The 19,034-nt window shown below is 53.4% G+C and overlaps 1 protein-coding gene across 1 annotated transcript; it reads left to right on the top strand.

Annotated features, from left to right (window-relative positions):
* The first annotated feature begins 6,025 nt into the window (after positions 1-6,025).
* Bsnd (barttin CLCNK type accessory subunit beta) lies at positions 6,026-14,825 on the top strand. The gene is given in 4 exon segments (NM_138979.2): positions 6,026-6,401; positions 10,271-10,362; positions 11,650-11,904; positions 12,855-14,825. Coding segments are annotated over 4 exon segments (927 nt in total). The 5' UTR covers positions 6,026-6,224; the 3' UTR covers positions 13,258-14,825.
* Positions 14,826-19,034: the final 4,209 nt, after the last annotated feature.

Here is a 19,034-nt window from a genome sequence, read left to right as displayed (position 1 = left end):
AATCTCAGCCCCTTGAGCCTAGGCCCCATCCAGTCCCACTTCAGTTTCCTCATTCATTAGATGGAATAGGTACTTTACAGCAGCGCCAGCCCCTGCCTCAGAGAGCAGAGTGGGAGAACCTGTGGGGTGGCATCAGTGTGTGCTGAGCAGCTGAATGCCTTGGGCTAGAGGCCCTCAAAGCCTGCCACAAGTCTCAGAGTTGGTGGAGGGGAGGTGCCGGCCTGCTTAGCATCCTGTGACAGGGACCTCAGTAGCTCTCCAGATGTGGCACTAATAGCATCTTTCTCTCCAGCTGCATTCTGTGCATGATGTGTCTATCTACCCCACCAAGCCTCTGATTGGTCCAGTTCTGAACATCCCTGGCTTCTAATTCCCAGCACACCCTTTCCCTCCTCATCCCAACCCTCACCAATGTGAACTACAGATCACAAACTGGCAAACAAGATTCTTTTAGGGCAGGCTGTGTTGCTCATGCTGAAATGTAAGGGGCTTATAGCACTAGAAAGAGGAAGGCATATGTAGTCCGGTGTCACTCCCACAAACCCCGGCTCCCACCCCCATTCCAGGGACAGTCAGGGAAGGCTTTCTCCAGTGTGTCTAGGGCAAAGGCCTAGAAGGAAGCAAGGTGGCATAGGTCAGGCTAGACCAGAGTCTCACTAGGGATATTCTCAGTCAGCGGGACTAAGTGGCCTCCCTAAAGCCCCTCAGCATAAGGTGGCAGCCCCAAGGGCCAGCTGGTGCTAGGCCAGGTCTCTGCCCGTGTCACCTCCTCACCTGAGAAGCCCCTTGTTATTGCAGGTGTGGTGTCCCCACTCTAAGAGACAGCCTGTGCAAGCTAAGGGCTCAGAGCACAATAAAGGATGCAGGGTCCCTGTCCATGCTGGACCACTGTGGGTGTCTGTATTCTCACTCTGCCTGTTTCCTGCTGCTCTCTCAGGCTACAGTAAGAGAGTCTCTTAATGCCAAGTCTAGGTAGGCCTTGGCCCCACCTCACCGCCTATACACTGTAGGCTGGGAAAAGGCTTCTCCGCTTAGTAACCCTAAATTTCCAGCTCCGAACACTTATTTCTGCCCCTTGCTTTTTGTTTGCAGTCAGAACCCTGGGCCTTGGCACTTCCTATCCTTCAAAAGTTGTGGTCCTGCCTCCTCTACCCTCCTGTCTCATTCCCTTCTCCCAGAGGTTACCGTGGTCTGAAAAGGAGTCTGGAGAGGCCGTCTCCTAACTCTGGTGTGACTTAGGCTGGGCCTCTATCAGACCCTCTGCAGTTTCTAAGAGCTTTCCCACGTGAGGTGTTTACCACAGGGCACAGAGTCAGTGAGTGACTGGTGTGAACAGGTTCTGTCTTGGCAGCAGTTGAAGAGCAGGTGGGAGGGCTAGCTGGCCACAAAGGACTTTACTGCCTTTCTCCACATCTGTTCATCTGTCTCAGGAAGGGATAGTGACTTGTTCAAGGTCACCAGCCTGAGTCTGATCAAGGCTCTGACAATCTCACCAGGCAGGGCGCTGACTCCTTCTGAGTGGTCTCAGTGTGGCTGAGGAACCTGTGGAGGAGCCCTGCATGGGGCCAAGCTGCTCCCTGCCACAGCCCCTCCTGAGCTTGACTGCAGGCCATCTGCCCACACACCTGGACTCATCCTGTTTACCACCTAGCACCCAGGCATCAGACACCTTAGTGACTCAGGCCTCTTCATACTTTGTCCAGGATCCCTGAAAGTGAGTGTTGCTTGGTGACCCCTCCCTACCCCTGCTCCTGCACTGTCCACCTTTAATCTGGTTTTTCTAGAAGCAAAGTGTGATTTGCCCTCCCCTCTAACTCTACAGAGGCTCCTGTTGACTTTGGGAAAATGCCACCCCAAAGATCTCCTGTCCATATGCCCATCGTTGGCCTCCCTCGGTCATTACAAGTCAGTTCTTGCCTCTCAAATACCATCTGGGGTCTTCCCTGTCCAGACCCAGGGGACATAGAAGTGAATGAAACATGGACACGCGCACACACACACACACACACACACACACACACACACACACACACACACACACTAGTCACTGTAATTTGGGTTCTAGTTGGAAAGACAGACAGGAGACAAAGAGATAATTTGTATAGTCTGACGGGTGGTGGTTAGTGCTGTGGGATCCAACATATTAGGGAAGCTGAGGAAACTCCTCGGGGAGGTCTAGGGAATGACCAGGGAAGATCCCACTAAGGTTGAAGATCACAGGTTTGAATGAGTCAGCCATGCAGATATCTGGAGGAAGGTCATTCCAAGCAGAAGAAACAGCAGGTGCAAAGGCCCTGGGGTGGGGTGTCAGTGCATTCCAAGAAGAGCATGGAGCCAGAGTGACCTTGGGGTGATTGATAGCCTGGAGGGGTGATGAGCAGGCAGCACAAGAAAATGGTCCACGGACTTATGGGCCACCTCCAGGCTTTTACTCTGAGAAGTCAGGTTGCCATTCCTGGGTTCTGGGCAGACCAGACATGAGATTTCAGGGGCCAAGTAAAAGCCGAGACCAGTGACAAGGAGAGGAGAGTAGAAGGCGAGGAGTGACTGGATTCTTGTTTATGGACGGCAGAGATAACAGGATTTGGGGAGAGAGGAGTCGGGGTGGGGGCCCGGGAAGGATCCAGAAGATGGCTGCCATGGGCAGTGTGCTCTATGGGCTGGTCATCATGCAGATCCCTCTTCATCACAGCTGCCGGAGAGACACACTCCACCCTTGAAGCTGTCTACTCCGTCCTGAAAGCCATGTCCACCATCGAGCCTCAGCCCTCAGAGTGCTCTGTATGCCAGGAGCCTAAGCAGAGGCCGGTTTCCAGAACCTGGCTGGAATGCAACTCTGTTTCTGACAGACTCCAGCCCCTCAGCTCGAGCCTTGTGTTTCCAGGATTGGATTTCTGCTTGTGCCCGGTGTTCCTGGCCTGGAGTAGCTTGTTGGGCAGCTCACTCCGGGACCCGCAATTCCGTCAGGCATGCTCAACTCTTTGAGTTGCAATAGAACACTGTCATTCACAACGATCACACTGAGAATGGGACAACTGAGTTTTTAAAAGAAGCATGAACAAGTCTCTCGTTTTAAGTAAGTTTACAATTTGGTGTTAGGCTGCATTCATAGTTACTGGCCACAGATTGGGCAAGTCTTCGAGAAGACAGCATTTAACACGCCCTCTGCTGGAAGATCACGGACTCTCCGACCACTCCTGGAGCTCCTCTTGATACAAGGAAGAAGGTCAGAACCAGAGTGGACTCTGCTGTGAGAGTAGGAACTGCCTCTAGCAGAATCCAATCCCATTGACTTCTTTTTGTCCTTTTCATTAACTCTGTTACAAAATCTTTGAGAATTTCCCATGATGCACCCTGATCTCACAAACAACCCCTTTCGCATCTGCCTCGTGACCACCTCTTTCCTGTTCACCCAAGGCCAAGCCCTTCTTCCTTCTTCCGTTTGATTTTCCCCATAGAGCTCAGCTCCTGGGAGTTAGGGAGCGGGGCTACCCCAAGTATGGTTGATCCACCAGAGATCACATCACTAAAGCAAATGGACTCACTGTCCTCCCAGCAGCCCCCCAGTTCCCTGGTCAGCGGTCAGACCCAGGCTCACCCTCCTCGCTCCATGCTGTGAGCTTGCCTAGCCAGAGCCAGTGCAGATCCTAAGAGTGATGTCACAATTACTACTGGCTCATAGGTGCAACTGCCCCGTCTTGTCCAGAAAACCTTGTGTCCCTTGCTCCCCCACCCTCCATGTCATCTACCACCGTTGGATCCCACAATCCCCTTGTCCATCCCTATGCGAAGATCCCTGAGCCCTGGGGGAGGGATGGGAAAACCACAATCCATCCAGGGCCCAGACTCACCCTCAGCCCAGCACACTCAACAGCCCAGGGTCCACCACAAAGAGAAATCCTCCAATGAGGCCGAGAAAGACATCCATCTATGGGTACAACAACAAGCCACTATGAATCGCCTTGGCGTCGTGTCTACCCAGGAGAACACAGCATTGGACATTTAATTCTTTTAAAAATATTGTATTGGTCCTTTGGGAATTTCATACAATGTATTTTGAATATATTCACCCTCCTTCCCCAACTCCTCCCCTAACCACCATCTCCACCCTCCCATCCCTTCCCCCCAACCTTGAGAATGTTTCCCCTCTCTCGCCTTGGGGGTCTAGTTTGTGTTGCCTAGGCTAGTCCCGCCCTGTGGCCATTTAACTCTTACTATAACTCCTGCAGAGATCACTCATTTAAACCAGCACTAACTTCGCTCACACGTTCTTATTCGCTGTTGCTACCATCGCTTTAGGAGAAGGTATTTTGAGAAATGGGGCAAAGAGAGACCTGGTTATGGCACAGAAAGAAAAGATAGGCAGAAATGTCCAGCCCTCTCCAGAATGGCTGAAGCTAGATCCATTCGCTAGTGCTCTGAAGCATTTGGGAAGATCTTGACTGATCTGTCACTCTCCAGGCTTTATCTGGGAAGTGGGCGTGGGTCTGGGCACACAGAGGCAGCCCCCAGAGGACGTGACATCGCTGTGCCAGACACACAAGGCCACCAGGGGGCACAAGAAGCCTCCGAGGATGTGGCAGAGGTCCACCAGGAGCATAGCTAGGTGGCCCTGGGCCTCGTTCTTGTTTAAGGATGGGTACCAGCTAGGCTACTCTGCACTCATGGCATCTCTTGTCTCCAAGCCTCTTGAAGATGATTCCAATAGCTCCCCTAGAGGCCCCTTGCCAGACACAATTCAAATGGATTTCCCTCTACTATGTCACTGTACTGGAAAGGGAGATGGCCAAACGGCCACTTTGCAAGCCACAGGCAACAATATTTAAGTCCAGTGCCTAAGTTCACCCCAGGGATGAGACTGGCAGTGACCAGACACTTGGCACCTGGGCAGTTTTCTCAAAGTGTCTGTTCCCAGTTTCTGGTGCCCTCTGCAAACTGTGAAGTGCAGGGGACAGAGCTGGGGGACAGTAATGGGGGGTGACAGAGAGAGCAGGGACCCCATGAGCAAGTGTGCTGGCAGAGATCCATGAGTGGCAGATGGGGCAGGGGGGATATGCACAGCCCATCCAGGAAAGCTCCCGAATGCAGGGACTCAGGGAGCTCGTCGACAGCCTGAGCTACTCACTTTCGAGATCTCCCGCTGCCATGCTCTGAGCACCTGTGGTAGTTCTGGGTCTCTGCAGTGGCAGCCATGGGAGCCAGTCTGACTTTCCCCATCAGACTGCCATTCTTACGGCGAAGATGGCTTTCCAGGTAAAGTAGAGTTTCAGTCAGTCAGCCAGTTGGTTGGTCAATCTGCAAGGGCACCAGTTCACTTCAGCCCCCATGACATGCAGGGCTGAGCTGTATGTGAACTGTGAAGGTGATATAGGAGAGAAGGCCTAGAGCCAGCTTGGTCCTGGCTACTGTCTCCCCCTCCTTCCTCCCCTTATGGAGGAGGAAAGTAAGACACAGCTGGTGAGCATACACTCCACAGCTGCAGACACAGATCCAAGACCATCATGGGTGTGGCTGCTCCAGCCTGCCCCTGTGTTCACCTATGCTGTGGTTGACTAGGGTCATGCTCGTGAGACACACAGCCTCTCTGCTCTAGTCTCAGCTGCTGTTCTTATCTGTGACTTTGGTCAGGCTGCCTGTCTATGCCTGCATCCTCATTTGTGAGATGGCACCTGTCCCCTTAGTTGAATCAAACAGAGGCATCTAGGATGGTGACCATCCTGTTGATAGGCCTATATGATCAGGTGTCCTTGAGAAGGTGTCTTTAGGTGTCTAAGCTGTCAGACTGTGTGTTCTGAAAGCTGCCATGGCCCCACCCACACCTCCCAGAGCTGGGAGGTGCAAAGCCTGTCTGGGCTCAGCTCCACAGTAGGCAAATGAGGTGATGATGTCAAAGCCATGGCTAGCCCAGCCCCTGTGACCTCCCCCAGCCCTCCTCTGCCTCTGTCCCATGTTCAGATTCACAAGCTCCAAACAGCTGGGCCCAGAGGGGAGGAGAGAGGCAGGAAGGAAGGTAGATGGCTGGGACCTTGGGCCCACTGAAGCGTGTCACCTGCCCTGCAGAACTGCTGGGCCCAGGGCTGCGAGCTGGATGCGTGGGGATCATTCCTGGCTCTGTGCATTACGCTGTGGTTCTCAGCCATCTACTGTGTCATCGCTCCTTGCAAGCCTGCTCAACGTTTGAGTAGGATTGTGGGCAGCTCTCTGCTGGTGGCCGGTTAGCCACCATGGCTGACGAGAAGACCTTCCGAATCGGTTTCATCGTGCTGGGCCTTTTCCTGCTATCCCTGGGCACATTCCTTATGAGCCACGATCGACCCCAAGTCTACGGCACCTTCTATGCCATGGGCAGCATCATGGTGATTGGGGGTGTCCTCTGGAGCATGTGCCAATGCTATCCTAAGGTAGGGGGGCTGAGAGGGGGCAGAAGGACAGGTGGATCTCATGGTCTTTGGCACCAACCCCTGTCCTCCAACTGCTGTGTTCTTTCCATTGGACTTTCTGTGTTCTCTCTGCTCTGGGGAATATCCTCTGCTTATCCATTCATCTCTCACGGTAGCTGGTCAGAAGTCCCTGTGTCCGGACCTGGAGCCAGCCATCACTGGGACACAATGAGATCTATGCACTGTCCCTGTGTGATCAGAAGTTGGCCAGCATTTGCTGTCTGCCAAGCCTGAATCCACAGCTCACCTGGACCACGTCCCAAGAGCTCTGCATTTTCTTTCGTTCCTTTTGTCCTACAGACCCTGAAGCACATGCACAGACCTTGGGTTGGAGCTTGCTTTAAAAAGCCGTGGTGAGCACCCAGGGCTCCAGCTCCTGTGGGCTCGGCTGTGCTGGGTCTTTCTGAGACATAGCACTTCCCTCTGTAAAATGCTCCCCAATCTCAGCTCCACATAAGCCTGAGCTAACCCAGGTATGATGTGTGGAAGGCAGGGAAGGAAGGGCATAGCTGCAACTGTAGTGTTGTGTTTAAACATCAGCTGCTGCTTTCATTCTTGATCCTTACACAGCCCTGAGGAGTGAATATTTCAGGTGTTGTAGAGCTTCAGTGCCCAGAGAGGTGGAGTGATTGTTGCAATGTCAGACTCAGGGATGGAGAGAGAGCAACAGGATGTCTAACTTGTGCTCTGCCTCTAAGTGCCTGGGAGTCTGAGCAACTTCATTCTCTGAGCCTCAGCTTCCTCACCTGTACAATGTGAGTCAGGAGGATGGTGTGGGAGAGGGGGACGGACATCTGAGGTCCCACTGAACCTGATACTAACAGCCTTATCCTCCCAGCCTCCTCCACCCCTCCCTTCTTTGGGGGTGGGAGTACCCAGAAGGAGTTCTAAGAATTGGAGCCAGGTCCCAGCCTCTCCCAGTCCTGCCACCTCTGTAGCCAGCCCAGGGCTGTCATGTCACTTATATCTGGAGCTTGGGCAGTCGGAACTGGTTTGGAGCCATTTATAAAGCAGTTTACAGTCAACTCTCCTCTAGGTGCTCAATGTCCTGAGCAGAGGTCACTGGGAGAAGAGGGCCTTAAGGCCAGAGCCACCACGTCCCCACCCAGGGGAGGGTAGAGTGGTTGAAAGGACAGCGTCCTTCCTAGAGGCAGCTGGCGGAGACTGAGTGACAGCACAGTGTATGTGGGGGTGGGGCTGAGTATTAATGAATAACTGTTGAAGGCCCATGTGCTGTATGGTGGTGGAAACCCATACCTCCTGGAGTCCCTTAGACCCCAACTCAAGTCCCTGTGCCCTGTGCCAAGTCTGTGACCTTGGTAGAGTCGCCCCCAATGCCTGGCATGGCCAAGTGGAAGGAAGCAAAGGGTGCTGTGGGGATGGAGGGCTCCATGCCTGTGTGAAGCAGGCGCAGAGACCTTGTTCTTCAGATGATGCTGCTGGCCCTGGAAGGTCGTGGTGGTGGTGGTAGAGACTCAGACTGTTAGAGCCGTCAAAGTGGGGCAGGAGGGAGAAAGGGCTCCCACTCCTCACCGTGGCTGCTCCGTTAGGGTTTGAATACAAACCTGGTTAGATCTGGTACTCACCTGGGACTCAGGCATGGATCAAGGGAGAACTGAGCCAGGGTAAATCTAGTGTGGGGAGCTGTTGATGATGCTGAGCCTGGATGTTGAGCTGGGAACAGGGGAGTGGGGAAAAAGGCGTTGAGCAACAGGGAGAGCAGAGCCTTGGCTCCACATCCTCTGGTCCTTACTTTGTCTGCTGTGCTGGAGCTCAAAACCAGGACCAGGGAGTTGAAACCCCAGTCCTTTCTGTGGGCGTCCCTCTCTATGCTTCTTGCTTCTTGGGACTGGTCAGTGTTCAGCCTGAACTCAGATCTCATGGGTGCTCTCTGCAGGGAAAACTCCTCTGGAATGCTCATGGCTGTGAATAAAGGTTGAAACTTTAGCCTGGCGTTCTGAGGGTTTCCAGGTCTGATCCTTCCTTCTGATCTTCAGTTCGTGAGTCCTTCCTCTTTCTTTAGGAAAGAAATCTGTGTTCTAAGATGCTGTTTCCTCTTTGTCTCCTCCATGCTTCTCATGTCCATGAGGTGGTCATGATTGTGGTGGTGGTGATGGCAACGATGACCATGATGATGAAAATGGTGATGGTGGTGATGGGAACGGTTGTGATAGTGAGTATGATGGTAGTGGTGATGATGGTGAGGATGATAATGCTTGTGATGTTGATGATGTTGGTGATGATGATGGTGATGATGTTGGTGATGATGATGGTGATGATGATGATGATGATAATGATAGAAATGGTGGTGATGGTATGAGGGATATGGTGGTGATGGTGGTAGTGGTGATGATGATGATGGCGATGATGATTATAATGGAGCAGATGCTGCTGCTGTCTGAACCATGAACCAGCTGGCCATAGAGAATCCTTCGTAAGATGCTTAGACACCTGGCAGGGAGCGAGTGGTCCTCCTCAGGATTGTAAAAGCTCCTCTACTCACCCCCTCCCATCTTTCCATCATCATGAAGGTTTGCTGGTGCACAGCGCATCCCTCCCTCACTGAACTCTGTGGGAAGAGACAGAGGGTGCTGTTTATGAATCTGGAGCCATTCACTGGGCTCATCAGATGTTGCATGAAAAGTGTTCAGACTTGTAAGCTCAGTGGCTTGGACTTCAGTAGGACCAGGCTGTGATTTTCTGAGAAAATCCATGTAGCATGCTGTGAGTGTCCTCTGTATTACTCAAGGAGCCCTCCCAGCCCTCTTGGGACACAGACTATTAAAAGCATAGGATACATGATGGGTAAGCATTAGACACATTCGCAATGTGGTCAGCCCATCTCCAGAACTCTTTCCAAACCGGGAAATAAAAGATGTACATGCACCATGGGACAGTGCCCCATTACTGTTCTTGTTAGTCTTGGGGAGCCACCAGCCTATTCTCTGCCTCTCTGATTTTCACAACTTGGTGCACCAGGAAAGTGGAATCTCACAGTGTTTGTCTCTACCCCATCCCAACCTGGCATATTTCACTCAGCACCAGGCCTTCAAAGTTCATCTTTGCCATAACTTGCATTGGAACTTCCTTCCGAAGGCTGACGCATGCTGTTGCCTCTGTTCCTTGTATTTTGCTGTCGCCCATCTCCTGGTTGTGGTTCACAGTGTTTCTCTGAGCATGGAGGAGCAGGTGTCTCTTGGAGGTTTCTTTCATTAACCCCAAGAGTTCAAGGAGGCTCTGGAAGGACGGATGGCTCCTAGGACCCACAGTAAGGATCTGTCTCCTGGACCCTCCAGGACTGTGTCACCTGTCTCCCTCCTTCATGGCTTGCCTTCCCACCCCCAGTGGCCATCCCTGCAGCTCTGCTGCTTGATCCGGAACGTTCAGGGATGGCACTTGGCACACTTCCATCCATGTGTATCTCTGCTTCCCCATTACAGCCGTGCCCTGTGAAGTGCAGGTCAGTGGCTGGCTCTCCACTCACCAGGTGCAGAGAGAGCACCCTTTGTGGAGACCTCAGGGAAATGATGGGCCAGGTCTCCAGGGCAGGTGTCTCTGTTACTCACAAAGGTGTCTGCATATGCCAGGTTCTCCAGGGATTGTCCAGGGAAAGGAGAACATAGTGTGGACAGAAGCCTGGAGATCTGCCTACTCATTGGAGCTGAGTTACAAACGGGAACTCTGACATCAGCAGAGGCCCTTCCAGGTCCCCTTCTCGTGTACAATGTGCAGAGAAGCTTGCAGAGGCTCTGGGCCAAGTAGCCAGCTGTGGAGTGACAGCTAGCTCCAGCCCTGGTCAACTGCAGAGATCATGTCCTCTCTCCTAACAGATCACCTTTGTGCCGGCAGACTCTGACTTCCAAGGCATGTTGTCCCCAAAGGCCCTGAGCCTGCTGGAGACTGGGCTTTCAGAAGTAAAGAGGTAAGTGCAGGAGGAATGGCTCTCAGTCCAGCCTCCTGTCAAAAGTGCAGAGGAGGAGAGCAAGAAGGAATCAGGAGGGAGAGGAGGACGTGTGGATTGGGCGCCTGTGTTTCTGTCTTGCTCTATCCAGTTTCCTCTTTGCCTCAAGTTTTCTGAGAACACACTCTTTGAAATCAGAGGTGGTTTCAAACTCTCAGTTTTATGTGTTAACACTGCCATCCCTATTTTATACATGTAGAAATGGAGGTTCAGAGAAACACAAACCTCAGATCTCACTGGGAGTCAGTGAAGGAGACAGGGGTGAATCCTGGCCTGATTTGGTCATAGCCTGCCCCCCCTCCCCACCACCCCGAACCCCGTCACCCCCCACCGCGCCATCCCGGAGGTGCTGAGCCCTGGTTCTGGCTTGGAGCACAGCTGAGAGCCCTTTGGCTTCCCCTAATCCCCTGAGCAGTGACTCCCAAGCTCCAAAGGCCAGGTTACAGGCTCTGCAGCTAGGGGGCGCTGAGAGCCACTCTGCTTGCTTGGGGTAGTTTGATACTCAGGGAAAAGTGTCCCAGTGGGAAACAGCGGCCACCCTAAACACTATCCCAGGGCCCGTAACTAGCTCAGGCTACCTGGGGTTCCTTCCTTTATCTTGTCACCTCCCAGTCATGTGACCCTGGACAAGGACCTAGTCTCTAGCAGGGAACGATCACTATGGCCCTGGTCCACCAAGCAGGCAGGGTCTGTGTCTCTCTATGTACAAGGCGGTTTACATATATATATGCCTCAGTTTCCTCACAGCACCTCCTGGAGTTGCAGGGAGGGTAGAGGCAATCAGTCCCCAGCCTTGCAGGCAAGAAGCCTGTAGTGGCTGTGGCTTGCTCCGTGGTTCACTCTGTGGCTCGCTCCGTGGCTCGCTCTGTGGCTCGCTCCGTGGCTCGCTCTGTGGCTCGCTCCGTGGCTCGCTCCGTGGCTCGCAGTTACCCAATACAGAACTGTGAACCCAGAACGGTGATTCTTGAGGATTGGCTCAGCAAGCCTTCATGCCGAGTCCTCTCCATTTTACCATCACAGGCTGTGGATACCTTTGGGGACATTATGTGAACTTGACTTGGGGTCAGACCACTTAATTTACCTAGTTGGGCCTTAGCCTCATCATCTGTTGCCTGGGTCCAGCGATACCCCTGAAATTTTCCTTGTGAAATCAGTAGGCCCATCCCTCCACGTGGGCAGACACAGGGTCATGGTGAGGAAACTCATGTCTGCCTGCCTGACTTCTTTCCTGTTGTCTGTCCGACGCAGCCCCCAGCCCCCCTACGTCAGGCTGTGGGAAGAAGCCGCTTATGACCAGAGCCTCCCAGACTTCACTCACATCCAAATGAAGGTCATGGGCTACAGTGAGGACCCCAGGCCACTGCTGGCCCCCGAACTGAAGACAGGAACCAGCAGTGCCAAGGAAGGCGAGCCTCATTCTGCTCAGACCTGGATGGAGGCTGCGGTGGTCGTCCATAGAGAGTTGGATGAGAAGGAGGGAGAGAAATCTCGTTCTCAGAGCAGGTGAGTGGGCGGCATAGGAGCGGGCTCACGAGCTGGCAGCAGAGGGCCACAGACAAATGAAGCTGGGCTGGGGTTTTAATGGACTTCGGTGCTAATTCCACTGTATACACGGTGGGTTTTAGACTCCCCTGAACAGTTTCTCTCGTGGGGACAGAGTTTCCGCCCCACAGGGACAATGCTTTAAGTAGCCAGCACATAGTTCTTCTTTTCCCAGATGCTCGGGAGCCCAGGAGGCCAGGACCATAGGGTTTGGATTTAAAGACTGGCTGGGTTGATGATCTGCTCTGTAGCTCAGGCAAGCCGTCCCTGACACCGCTCAGTTCCTGTTTATTTTTGAGTCTATCTCTCATAGATCCACTCATCCACATCTTCTCTCATTACTAGACACCAACTCCTTCTCAGGCCTTGACAGCCCCCTTGTTTCCTGGAGATTCTGTTCCGAGGGGGGAGGCAGAAAGGGACACAGACGGACCTGGCAGGGTGAAACGGACTGTGGGGGGCCAGAGAAGAATCTAGAATGCCTGAAGTTCAGGATGAAGCACTTGGCTGGCTGGCTGGCTGGCTGGCTGGCTGGCTTCCTTCCTCCCTCCCTAACTCCCTCCCTCCTTCCCTGATGTCCTTCCTTCCTTCTCTCCCTCCCTCCCTCCTTCCTTCCTTCCTTCCTTCCTTCCTTCCTTCTTCCTTCCTTCCCTCCTTCCTTCCCTCCTTCCTAACAGCTCTGTGGCTTGAGCACCTATGCCACTGTGCCAGGCACTGTACGAAATACTTTGAACAATTTACCTTCTGCAAATCTCAGAAACTACCGCTTGAGAGAGGATTCCCACTGCCCTCAATTTCCAGGGGAATTAAAGGAGACTCAGAGATAGAGACTCTGTGGCTAGCGGCTGAGATCTGGACCCAGACAGTGTGACTCATGGCCTACCCTTCACTCATGGTCTTTGTCTCTGCAGCCCTCCAGCGTGTTCCCAAGGCTCTGCACCCTTGGCGTCATTTCACGATGACTTGGACGTGGGTTCTAGCGAAGGCCGCAGCCCCCAGCCATCCCCACCTGACAGAGATGAGGCACACCTGCAGGTGCCCTGGGCCAGCAGAGGTCCACTGGATCGCTTCGGTGACTTTGCTCTGATTGATGACACCCCTATATCAGAGGACATGGGCCTGGAGGGGCAGGCACAGGAGGAAGCTCTACCCAGCAAGCAACCATGGTCCCTGAGGATGAAGGAGGAGACTGTCCAGGCAGGTGCAGAAGAACCAGAGCAGGAGGAGGAAGATCTGTACTACGGGCTGCCCGACAGCCCTGGGGACCCCCTCCCTGACAAAGAGTTGGGCTTTGAGCCTGATGTCCAGGGTTGAGATGAAACTGCTTCCTGGGTCTAGCCTGACAGCACTGCTCTCTTCATGTGACCCCTCAAGGGCTCAGTTTTCCAAGTCCAAATAGGATTGTATGGAGGGTCGAGTGAGGCAGTGAACTGAAGCATCTTGGGAACTGAAGCAAACACACATGGGGGGCAGCCATCCTCCTCCCAGTGAGCCACGTACTTCTGGTTGTAGCTTGTTCTGCTGACCTGCAGGTAGAGTGGGGTTTTCTGAGGTCCTGTGTTATAGCCAGACCCTCAGAAGCCCTTTCTATCTCTGGGGTCTGATGGGCCTCCTGTGGTGCTACCCAGGCCCCCAAGAGCCCACTGTGTTTTGATCCTCTGATGAATGTTTGATTCACCCCACAGCGGATGCTGTCTCTCGGCTCCATGTCTTCAGCAGGTCCCCTGTTCTGGGATCTATGACTCTGGCTGACCTCTGCTGACCTGACCTGACGTCTGGATATCTCTCTGGTCCCTCCTGTTCCTGCAGTTGCCCCTAGCCCTTGCTTGAGCTGTGTTCTTCAGGGTCCCTTGTGCTGAGTGAATTCCCACCCATTCCTATACGCCTGTGAATGTGACCTTTCTTCTGCTAGTTTTCCTGGCATCCCAACTCCTAGGTGAGAATTTCTCTCCGGGACTTGGGCATCCATTTCTGTGACTGATGCTTGCCACTGCCCTGGGACAACATCTTGGCCTCATTCACCATAGTTCCCAGGAGATCCTTGGCATGTGCAGATCTCAGTAGAGCTGGGAACCTTTGCAGATAGTGTCACCCTCCCATTTGACAAGTAATGGACTCTTAGTCTCTGACACCCACTTTTCAAAATGGCTTCTAGACAGTCATAAAAATCAGGCAAAAAGCTACCAGAAGCAGCTCACAGAGCACACTTGCATTGACTTAGAAATGGACAAAATCCGGCTGTTGAATTAATTCCACTTGATGCCCTTGGCTTTTACTGAGCATCTGCTAGGATCCAGGCACTCAGCTTGGGAAATAGTCACTGGTCCCTGACCCCTCTAAGGGCTCACAGTCCCAGCTTGCTGTCTTGTAAGTTGGGAACATAGCATGGGGCAGAAGATGGGGTGGTGTCAGAGCCACCCCCATCTGCAGATCTTACTACCCTCTGTTTTCAGTCAACATGGAGGGAGCCATACGGAGGGTGTTGCTACCTTCCCCAGCCAGGTCCACACAACTTAGATCTGTTCTGAGAAGGTTAGGGGTCTCTTTGGAGGGAAGGAGATCCAGCTGGTGCTCAGTGAGAACATACCACAACCCTCCCCGCTTCTGGGGCATGTCTACCTCTTCAGTGAAGATGCCTCCTCCAGGCACCTCCTCTCTGGTCACCGGACCAGGTGTCCTTTGTTCATGTCGCAGCTGCTGTGTACTGCTGGCCCAGGCAGGGAGGACTGTGACCCACATCAGACAGAGCAGAGCCAGCACCAAGGGCTAAAATAAAAAAAAAAGTTTTTGACATTGAAGGGTCACCTTTACTCGCCTGCAAATTCTTTTCTGTAAAACTGCCCATTCCGCTCGGGGCAGAATAAAATGAGACTTCACGCCTGGCTGCCGCTGAGAGTTCTTTGTGAAGGGAGCAACAGACACAGCAGTGTGGCCATGTGGGACAGCAGTGGGGGAATGGCCCCCATGCCCCTAATTATAACTACAGAGGCCTCAGATACCAAGAGCCTCTAGCTGCTAGCCCCCGGGCAGGGGAAAGTTAGCCCCACCTTTCCTACAGATGGGGGCGGGTCTACAGCTGGCTTCCCCCACCTACCTTGAAGTGAGACCATACTCCCAAGCTGCCTGGGATGAGTCCGCTTAAACTAATGTTTCAGCGAGGAGTAGAATCAGGTACTCAAAGCCAGCTTGTGGCATGAGTGGGGGACAACCCGGGGCAGCAAACTTGGCAAGAAATGATACGTGGGGATCGGGGCTTGTGTCAGGTGGCTGACTAGAGAGCAAGTTTTAAGAAGCCGGGTTCTATCTGTGATCCTGTGATCTGCGACTCTGGGAGGGGAAAAGCCTGGACCAAGCTACACTGATGCCCGGGCAGCTGTGGTCGCACAAAGGCGGTTGGAGGCAGGACGGGCAACACTGTGGTGTTTGCTCCTCTCGTGGCTTAGTCACCACCCGCTTTGCCTGTGCCTCACTCACCTGGGCTGCTTTTGCTGTTGCCTATCTCAGCCCTTCAGGCTCCTTGTTAGCCTCTGGAGCCCGTGGGTGACTGTCAGGTATGGGTCGAGGAGAGGACATCGTTGATTCTGATGGCGAGGAAGGGTTGTGAACTTGGGCAGTAGGGGCAGTGGCTTTCTTCCTCCCATTCTAGCTAGTCCCTAGCTCTCCGGTTGTTAACTGGAGCTGCCATGAGTCATGTTGCTTCCCTGAGTCAGTGTGGGGGGATACCCGTTGATGCCTTTGGATGTCCCCCAGAAGGCTGATGGGATTGGAGGGAAGTGAGGTGCTCATGATGGCCTGGAGTAGACAGAAGGTCCTGAAGGACATGGTGGGTGTCACACTGTGGATCCCAGCCCCCAGCCTGAGGCACTGGTTTGCATGCCCGGCAGTTGCTCCCCCTGTTTGATGTTTCCACTCTGGGAGGAAGTCCCTGTGGAGGGGTGGCAAGGGCAGACAGCTGTCCCAGGAGCCCTGAGTACTGGCCTGCTAATGGTTTGTTGTGGCCTGGGCACCCTGCAGTCCTTCTTAGGTGTCTGTTCCTTCTCTACACATGAAGGTAGAAGGAGGTAAGGCTGTATATCCAGTCCTTGTCCCTGGGCACACTCATGTCCTTTATTTTATCTGGTCCTAAAAAAAAAAGAAAAAAAAAAAGCCCTGGGAAAGGGAGGTCTGTTGACCACACATGGTAAATGCCCTAAATCTCAGACTCTGAAGTACAAACAGACCTGGGTTCATGCTGATCCTCTGCCAAGTCCTTGCTGTGCATGCTTGAACAGGTCTCTGTCTGTCTCTGATCCCCTGGGGATACGTTCCTGCAGTGAAGATGGCCCTGGGTGGTGCCGAGGGTAGGATGAACAAATGAGTGTGGGGCCCGCTGAAGCGTCATAGATATTCAAACAGTGTCAGGCCTCTTTCCTTCTCAGCATCTGTTTCCTCATTAGCCACATGGCGATTGGCTATGCCTCACCTGTTAAGGAGACAACGAGAGAGTGACTTGGTAGGGAGTGTGGGGTAACTCCCACATGAATGAAGCCAGAGGTGTTCTAACCCAAGTAGCTTGGAGCTAAGCATGGCATCTCCTGAGGGAGAGGGCTGCTGGAGAGGTTGATGCTGCCTCCCAGAAGCCAGAATAGGAAGAAAGTGGGCGGGAGGCCTGTGCCTTGCAGGTAGCATGGTGCACAGCGGCCTTTCTATAGCACCTCTGGGAGCCTATGTATGCTTCCTAGGCCTCCTAGCAGCACTGAGGAACTGAGCAGGGGGCTGAGCTGGGACCCCAGGACAGGTTCTCTGAGTTGTCGCTGGGGCCATGTGGTGTACACAGTCAGAAGACTAGATAGTGTACTGATTTCCTCTCCCTCTCTCAGCCTGCGGGGCTATATTGTCTCCCATCTGACGGGAAACTGAGGCTCGGTGAGGTTGGATCACTTGTCCATTTTTTAAGTGGAAGTAAGGAAATACAGCTGTAAGACCTTCAGGTCCTGGTGGGATGCGTCTATAGCTCCAGGCACACGGAAGCAAGGCAGAGCAGCCAGATGGGCCACGTGGAACAGCCACCTGTGCCCACCCGCTGCTGTGACGAGGGAGACTCACCCTGGCTTCCACACATTCCCGGGTTCCCTACTGTGTTCTGCCAAAGGTCAGATCCCTTAGGCTGGCTTCACAGCCCTTCGTCATCTGGCCTCTACTGCCCTTTTGGGGCTGAATCACCCTCTATGGCATGCATGTCCAGCACTGCAGACCTACCTTCGTGCCATCCCAGGCTTGGGTACACATGCCCCTCTCTTCCAGCCTCAAGGCATGGCTCGAATTCTCTGTCTGCTCCCTGGACCCTGAACCAGCCTGTCCCAGAACACGTTCCCTTTCCACTCTGTCCTCGGGGTCTTTTCCTCTGTGCATGGTCTGCCCTTCTTCCCTAGGATGCTTGGGTGACTGTGGTCTCTGCTCCTGAAATGGGAAGTCTTTAGGGGTCTCCCCCCACCTTCCACTGTTTGCTTAGGGAAGTAAGCAGCAGCAGTTATGTGGGGCAGAGTGGGGCTGGAGGAGCCAGGTGCCCACTCTGCAGGTTCCTGGCATGGGTACAGTGACTCCCAGCCTGGGACAGAGGGACAACTCTAGAGTCTTGGCCATGAGTGTGAGGCTGGTCTTCTATCTGGCCAGCACTGTGTCTACAGCCAAGAGATTACATTTTTCCAAAGTCTGAAACAATTTCATTGTTCTTACTCGTAAAGCAGAGGCAGTAACACAGACATCAGAGGCACGCTGTAGTGATTTAGACGGGATGCTGCTTATGGAGTGGGTGGCCCGCCCTCGGTGCCAACGAGCCCTCCACAAACCACGCTTACTCTTATTCTTGTCGTCTGCAGAAACGAGCAGTCTGTGCTCAGAACCTTGACACCTGGCATCAATGAAGTCACAGGGCTGGCACTCAAACTCTGTCACTAACATTTCCAAACTCAGGGATGAACCTGGTGGGTTAAAAACATTACCCTCCCCATCTTCGCTCTGAATGAGCAAGCTAGAGATGCTACGGGAAAGGTCGCTTCCATGTTTTGTTTCAATTGGATTATGAAGGGCCTCAAGCTGGAACCCAGACCGAAAAAGGACAAGATGGGGGATCTCACCCAGAGGCATGACAGAGGCCAGCTCTGTCGTGGGAAGGAAAGGAAGGGCGTCTTCCAAACTGGGAATGCTTGGACACTGGTATGGAATGGTGGAAGTCAAGGTTGGAGAGGGAGGCTGCAGTGGTCTGGGGCTCCTTGAATTCCTGCACAGAGCCAGATTTGGTCCTAAGAGCAAGGGAGATGTGGTGACACTCATGAGCAGAGGACTGACACGAGGAAGGCAGTGCTGACGGCCATATTGCTAACAGGCATAAAAGGGACCCAGGATGCCTGTGCTCTGCCGGGGGTTAGAACTTAGCACTGACTGCCCATGAAGACTTATTGCACCGGCAGCCCTCACTGGATGCCAGGTCAGGCCTGAAGGCCATGGGGCCATGGTTCCACATCCTCACTGCTGATCACAGGCCCAGCCAACCAGCATAGCAGAGCCCAGTGCTTCTCCCCAAGGCACCAGAGCCCTGGCTCAGACAGGGTACAGCTCTGAGATGAGCCACAGTCAACTCTGTGTCCCAGGAAGGCACAGAGGTAGATGACAGCTCCACCGTAGAAGGTGGAAGCGCTCAAGCTGTCTGTGCATCTTCTGCACTTAGACCTGGGATGGGTAGAGCAAGTAAGGCCAGAGGTCAAATGGCAACGGCTTTAGATGCCTGCTCACCAGGCTTGGGGATAGAATAGACAGATTTTGTTAATTAATTAATTCACCAATTAATCAATACATTCTAGCTATGAGTGCTACTGCTGTGCCAGGTATGGAGGTCAGAGATGTGGCTGGCCTTTGTCTGTCAGGGGAGCCTGACTCCCCTGGGACAACTGTAGAATGAGCTAATGGCTCTCTGAGGGCTCAGGGATGAGCCTAGGGAGGCACAAAAGGGTAGGACTTGACGGACAGTGAACAAGGCCTCGGGAGGCTCACCCTTCACATCCCAGACTGGCCCTGAAGCTGATGGCCAGGGATGGGCATGGAGGGTGGCAGGA

The sequence above is a fragment of the Rattus norvegicus genome, chromosome 5 (assembly GCF_021556685.1).
Source record: "Rattus norvegicus strain SHRSP/BbbUtx chromosome 5, alternate assembly SHRSP_T2T, whole genome shotgun sequence".
Taxonomy (NCBI): Eukaryota; Metazoa; Chordata; class Mammalia; order Rodentia; family Muridae; genus Rattus; species Rattus norvegicus.
The sequence above is the reverse complement of the archived record's forward strand: the minus strand, read 5'-3'. Positions and strand labels throughout refer to the sequence as shown.